At 37.3% G+C, this 7,391-nt stretch overlaps 1 protein-coding gene across 1 annotated transcript in view; it reads left to right on the top strand.

The window, feature by feature from the left end:
- Positions 1 to 6,070: 6,070 nt before the first annotated feature.
- KLB (klotho beta) overlaps positions 6,071 to 7,391 on the top strand; it is a 39,101-nt gene continuing 37,780 nt past the window's right edge. Inside the window, exon 1 of the mRNA XM_003411396.4 lies at positions 6,071 to 6,895. Within this exon, the coding sequence (XP_003411444.1) occupies positions 6,071 to 6,895 (825 nt within the window). The remainder of the gene's footprint in view (positions 6,896 to 7,391) is intronic.

The raw sequence follows: 7,391 nt of genomic DNA, 5'->3' as shown, positions 1-7,391 counted from the left end.
CTGATCATGTCACTGTCTTGTGGTAGAGAATGCTAGCAGACCACCAAAATGCATGCTCCTCCTTCCACAGCATTGAGTGTAGAATACAAAGCTACTGCCCAGCCAAGGTCTACATTTTCCAGCCCATCTTGCATTTAGCGGTGGCCTTTAACTGGTTGTCTCCAATGGAATGTGAATAGGAATTATGTACATCACTTCCAGGCCAAAGCTTTTAAGAAGTAAGTATGCCTTTTCTGCCCTCTTTCCACTCCTACCTGCTGGGTGCAAATGACTTCCAGGTCCTATGGGGTAGCTGAGTCACAAGATGTAAGCAGCCTGGGTGTCTGAATCACTTGGTGGAAAAGATCCACCTGCCAACCAGGAACTCCTATACACTGTTACGTGTGTGACAAGTGACCTTCTATTTGAGCCTCGACTTTGTATTTTTGTATCTATTTGTACACTATCACTCTAACATATACGTTGGCTTAAAATCTTTTCAATGACTGCCTATAGTTTTCAAGATAAAGCCCAAACTCCAATAACATGGTTCATAAAGTTCTTTATGATTTGGTCCCTGCCAAACCTCAACCTCATTTCTTGCCATTCCCCATGAGCTCTTATGACCTTGTATCCTGAACCACTTGCTAAACTTTCATGACTGGGACTTCAGATATGCTCCTCCATCTGCATGGGCTTATCCTTCCTCCCTTCTTCCCTCTTCCCTTTTTATGGCTAACATCTTGTCATTCTTCATTTTTCAGGACTCAGCCCGGTTTTCAAGCACCCCTCTCCCACCTTTACACACAGAGAAAGAGAGAGAGACTCACTAAGCTGGATTATATATTCCTCCTATATAATCTTATAAGTCTATAAGACATGTGAATACTGTACCATCCTTGGTTTTAAATCTCAACACCTAACAAAATGACACATAGGAGATACTCAATAAGTATTTGTTGAATGAACAAAAGAATGATCATATGAACAAATTCTCAACCTCTACTATCTTGGTCTCAAAATCCTCACCTATAAAATAAAGGGCTACCCACTAATATTACAAAAAAATTGTGTATAAATTTTTGAATGAGAAACTAATTTGTGCTCTAAACGTTCAGCTAAAAACACAATAAAAAAATCTATTTAACAAATAAAAAATGATGCACTATACTAGATGATCTCAAAAAACCCTTCCAGCTGCAAAATTCTATTATTGTATGTATGAAGTGTTATGAAGTAGTGTTTTAAATATAGAATTCCTAGAATTAAAAACACATTTTTTTATTGTATTTTAGTTGAAAAAATTCCTAGAATTTTTAGGAATTTTATGGTTTTTACTGTTTTCAACTAAACTGTAAACTGTTTGAGAGCAGAGACATAAAGCTTGTATTTGTATATCCCTGCCCTGCCCCAGAACCTAACATAGGGCCGTGAGATAGTAACATATTTAGCAAATATATTTGCTAATTATTTAGCAAAGACGAAGCTCCTATCCTGATTCACTAAGTTCTGCTAATATTTTATAAATTTATAATCTGTTTTCATAAATAATTGAGAATTCTTCAAGACTCCATATCGTCATTGTCAACATAAAGGTTTCTTTGTATTTGCTATTTTTATCTACATATTTCCTGATTTAATCAGCTTATTGAACTTGCCCTAACAATTATCCATTTCCTTTATTTTCTCGTATGAAATCTGAAATAGATTAATGACAAGTTATTGGTCACTACCACAGCCCATAAATACTCAGTACACATTTCAAAACTTACCTTTTGTCAATACATTTTTATATCTAATATTGACCAGTTTTTCTTTTTCATGCTCATTTTTATACTTAAATGTAAAAAAAATTAAAAATAAATACATAAAAGATGAAAAGTAATTATAACCCATAGTTCATCATCCAAATATAATATGGTAAAATGTGGGTATTATAATTCTCTATATATTTGTTACTGCTCTTTTTACTTCATTATAATTATACTGATTATTCAATTTATTGTCCTGATTCTTTCAGTTAGTTTTTTATCTTAAGCATTTTGATGGTCGCACAGTGGTTAAGCACTTGGCTGCTAACCAAAATGTCTGCAGTTCAAACCCACCAGCCACTCTGGCAGAGAAAGGTGTGGCTGTCTGCTTTCCTAAAGATTTACAGCCTTAGAAACCCTATGGGGCAGTTCTACTCTGTCCTTTGGGGTCACTGTGAGTAAGAATCAACTCCATGGCAACTGGTTTGAGGTTTTTTGGTTTTTTTTTTGGCATATAGTCTTTGAAATTACACTTCATCAAATGAATATTTCATGGTTTGTGTAATTATTGAAGGTGCCCTGGTGGCACAATGGTTAAAGCGCTCAACCAAGAAATCCGCAATTCGAACCCACCAGCTCGTCCGTGGGGAGAAAGAACTGGTGATCTGCTCCCTTAAAGACTAAAAAACTCTTTGCCGTGGAGTAAATTCCAATTCATAGTGACCCTGGCTGTAATCTTTACAGAAGCAGACTGCCACATCTTCCTCCCATGGAGCAGTGAAATCACAGCCGACCTTTCTGTTAGCAGCCAAGTGCTTAACCACTGCACTGCCAGGGGTTCTTTCATAAAAATTGCCCCCTAGGAAATCCTAGGGAGTTCTACTCTGTCACATGGGGTCACTATGAGTCGAAATCCATTTGACAGCACCAAACAACAAATAATTACTTAAAAAAATTTATTTTTATAAATGGTTAATTAATTGTCCTAAACTCCATTCATTCAATAGAAAATTATTAATCATCTCCTCTTTTGAGTGAAGGATCCCTGTGAGGTGCAAAAAGTTAAACACTCTGTTACTAGCCTGAAGGTTGACAGCTAGAACCCACAGACCTGGCAATCCACTTTCAAAAGGTCACAGGCTTGAGAACCCTATGGACCAGTTCTATTCTGCACACATGGGGTCGCTATGAGTTGGAATCCACTGTACAGAGACTAACAACATCTGTTAAGTGAAAATACAAATATAAATAAGAGATATTCTTATAGCCTAGTAAAGGACACAGACAACTTCAGGATTATGTGATAAATGCAGTGATAGAAGTATACATAGCATACTATAGCTTGTACCAGTTTTCGGGGAGTCAATTCCGATTCATGGCAACCCCATGTGGGTCAGAATAGAACTGTAACTGTGCTCCAAAGGGCTTTTAATGGCTGATTTTTCAGAAGTAGATCCCCAAGCTTTTCTTCAGAGGTGCATCCGAGTGGACTTGGAGCCCCAAACTTTCCATTGGCAGCCAAGCTCATTAACCATTTGTACCATCCAGGCACTCCTTGTACAGTGATGACTATATGCAACATAAAGAAAACAAAAATCCTCACAACTGGACCAAAAACACATCATGGTAAATGGCAAAGAAATTGAAGTTGTCAAGGATTTCATTTTACTTGGAGCCACGGTCAATGCCCATGGAAGCAGCAGCCAAGAAATCAATGTATTGCATTGACAAAATCTGCTGCAAAAGACCCCTTTAAAGAGTTAAAAGCAAAGATGTAACTTTGATGGCTAAAGTGCTCCTGACCCAAGCAATGGTCCTTTCAAATGCCTCATATGCGTGTGAAAGCTGGGCAATGAAAAAGGAAGATGTAAGGAAAATTGATGCATTTGAATTGTGTTGGCAAAGAATATTGAATATATGCCATGAATTGGCAAGACGACTAACAAATCCATCTTGGAGGAAGTACAGCCAGAATGCTCCTTAGAAGGGAGGATGATGAAACTTCTCTTGCTTACTTTGAACATGTCATCAGGAAAGACCAATCGATAGAAAAGGACATCGTGTTTGGTAAAGGACAGGGTCAGCGAAAATGAAAGAAACCCTCCATAAGATGGATTGACACAGTGGCTACAGCAATGGGCTCCAACATACCAAAGATCTTAAGGATGGTGCAGGATGAAGCAATGTTTCATTCTATTATTTATAAGGTTGCTAAAAGTCGGAGTGACTCAATGGCAACTAACAACAATAATATGCCAAGTCCTATGTTAAACCCGTTGCCTGCGAGTTGATTCCGACTCATAGTGAGTCCTACGGTAGGCCCCTGATATTCAATAGGGTATTACAAAAAGACATCAATGAGGCTTAAAAAAAAAAATTGAATAAATGATACAGATAAATAATTTATGTGATTTACTTGTGTGACAATTGTCATAATAGAGAAAGCATGAGCTGCCATGAAAACACAGAAGAGAGCTATCTAAATCAAAACAGGGACTGGGAAAGGCTTCCCGGGGAAGTACCTGGGTTTTGAAAAAAGAGGTAGACATGAGGAGGAAATACATAGCCTGGAGAGAGAGCAACATGCACCAGGACACAAGGATATGAGTCAGCAAGACGTTCGTTGTTGCTTTCAGCTGCTGTTGAATCAACTCTGACTCCTGGCGACTTATGTACATCAGAACAAAATGTTGCCAGGTGCTGCATCATCCTCACAATGGATCACTGGCACGTTCGAGTCCGTTGGTGCAGCGTTTGTGCCAATCCATCTCACTGAGGATCACCTTTGCCCTTGCTGGCCCTCTACTTCATCAAACATGGTGTCCTTCTCTAGAGATTGATTCCTCTTGATGATGTGTCCAAAGCAAGCAAGTCAGACAATGTCCTGTTGTGATCCATGAGGTTTTCATTGCCTTCTTCTTGGTCTGTCCTAGTCTGGAAAGGTCTTCTGAAACCTGTGTACTACGGGTGACCCTACTGGTGTTTGAAATACAGTGGATAGCTTCCAACATCGTAGCAACACGCAAGCCACCACACAACCACAAACTGACAGACGGGTGGTGAAGACATTATGGCTAAAAAGAAGGGTGCTGCATGTAGTGAACGGAAAAGAAATGAAACTAAAAATGCAGGCAGGAGCCAGAAAAAAAGTGTCTTTTGTGCTACATCCTAGCACCACTTAATAATCTTTCTGTTTCGGATCTCAAATAAAAATAGTATTTATGAAACATTTACTATCTGCCAGTCTCTGTTATACATGCTTTACATGTATTAACTTATTTAATACAACAATCCATGAAGTAGATACTATGATTATGCCCCTTCATACATAAGAGGAAACTGAGGTTCAGAAGGTTAAATAACTTGTCCCATGTCACACAGCTCGATTTAAATTCAGACAGGCTCCAGAAACTATTAACTAATTGCTCTGCCTCTCTTTAGTACGTGATACCTCAAGTATTAAAACTGTTAAATTTTTCAAAGGTTATTTGCAGGCTCTAAATTCTGTACAATATTTCTTTCTGTTTTTTCTTGTTTTGGAATCATGGTATTTAAATTGTCATGGTTTCTTATGTTTTAATATCTGAATGTACTTTTTGCTTTCACTGTTTTCTTTTTCAGACTTTGGTTTTTTGTAATTATTGACTATTTACTTAAGTGAATTTTCACAATAATTTTTGAACTAAAATTTGGTATTTAAGAATTTTGGTTAAGACTGTATAGAATATGTATATTAAATTGGAAAATACTTAGCATTTCCATCCAGAAAATGCTATACTTATCATTCAAGTGTTCTTTCAAATCTATTAATACAGTTGTATAATTTTCTCAATATAGGTCACATACTTATTGTTAAGATTATTCTTATATGTGTGATAATTTTTGTGAAGAGTAGTATTTTATTATTTCTAACTCTTTATTATTGGTATATAAAATTGCAATGTACCCGTAGAAAGATTTTTTCTGAAATATGAAATAATAAAATTACTACTCAAAAACTGTAGCAATAGGTATGTATCTTATTCAAAACATTCAGAGAAGATTTGAGTCAATATGGAATGCTCCACAGAAAAGATGGCATTTTTATTCATTCGGATTTGTTGCTTGTATGTGTTTTAGTTACACATTCAAACTATTGTCACTGATGCATTTTCATCTAATTTCTTCATAACGGGAGAGAACTAAGCATGTTGGTGACTGTAATAGGGCCACCTCCCTCAAATTACGTTGCTCTCCATGACCCATCCCAAGTCTCACAGTTCAAGCTAATCATTGACAGAGCTTTACAATCACAAGCTTTTACTGAAGCGTTGATAAGACAGTCCAGCAGTTAGTGGCAAATGAAGCCAGGCTGTTCGGCAGGATCTCCAGGGAATGAATGGATTTTCTTCAGCACCGATGAGAGAAACACATGCTACAGGAAAACAATGTCCAACGGGGGACTACAAAGATCTGTCATCCTGTCAGCATTTATTCTTCTACGGGCTGTGACTGGATTCTCTGGAGACGGAAGAGCTATATGGTCTAAAAATCCTCATTTTAGTCCGGTAAATGAAAGTCAGCTGTTTCTCTATGACACTTTTCCTAAAAACTTTTTCTGGGGTGTTGGGACTGGAGCATTTCAAGTGGAAGGGAGTGGGAAGAAGGATGGAAAAGGACCCTCTATATGGGATCAGTTCCTCCGTACACACCTGAACAACGTCAACAGCACGAATGGTTCCAGTGACAGCTACATTTTTCTGGAAAAAGACCTATCGGCCCTGGATTTTTTGGGAGTTTCTTTTTATCAATTTTCAATTTCCTGGCCCAGGCTCTTCCCCGATGGAATAGTAGCAGTTGCCAATGCAAAAGGTCTCCAGTATTATAATACTCTTCTGGATGCTCTAATACTCAGAAACATTGAACCTATAGTTACTTTATACCATTGGGATTTGCCTTTGGCATTACAAGAAAAATACGGAGGGTGGAAAAATGAAAGCATCATAGATATCTTCAATGACTATGCCACATACTGTTTCCAGACGTTTGGGGACCGGGTCAAATACTGGATTACAATTCATAACCCATATCTAGTTGCTTGGCATGGGTATGGCACAGGTATGCATGCCCCTGGAGAGAAGGGAAAGGTAGCAGCTGTCTACGCTGTGGGACACAACCTCATCAAGGTACTGTACAGCTGGCTTCCTATTGTAACTTCACAGTATAAGCAGCATGAGTTAGAAAAAATAAAAAATGTACCTTCGGTTTAGAGAATCCTCTTTTCATTAAAATCAACTCAACTAATTTTAGGTCAATGCACAAGTTCCATCAAATTCAAAAATTCATATTTAGAGCAGTGTGTGTTTTATTTATATAAGCTATCAACATATTAATCTGGTTGATTTCATTTATACTTTCAGACTATTTTAAAACCCACAATTATATATTAGAGTGTGAGAATATGAGTTTACTTTCATTTTGTGGAAAGCCACTACTTTACAAATGCAATTGGTGAAAGCTTTCTCTGTCAACATGCAACTGTTTCAGAATCATGTTAAGGCAAGATCATTTCCTATATGTATTTGTTGTTAATATTGCTATTCTTAGTGGTACTTAGCTATAGTAAACTAAATAATGTTACCTAACTGATACATATGAAATATAGGAATTGAAATAAATATA

This window comes from Loxodonta africana, chromosome 5 (assembly GCF_030014295.1).
Source record: "Loxodonta africana isolate mLoxAfr1 chromosome 5, mLoxAfr1.hap2, whole genome shotgun sequence".
Lineage (NCBI taxonomy): Eukaryota > Metazoa > Chordata > Mammalia > Proboscidea > Elephantidae > Loxodonta > Loxodonta africana.
Note: the sequence above shows the minus strand (reverse complement) of the source record. Positions and strands in the feature narration are given on the sequence as shown.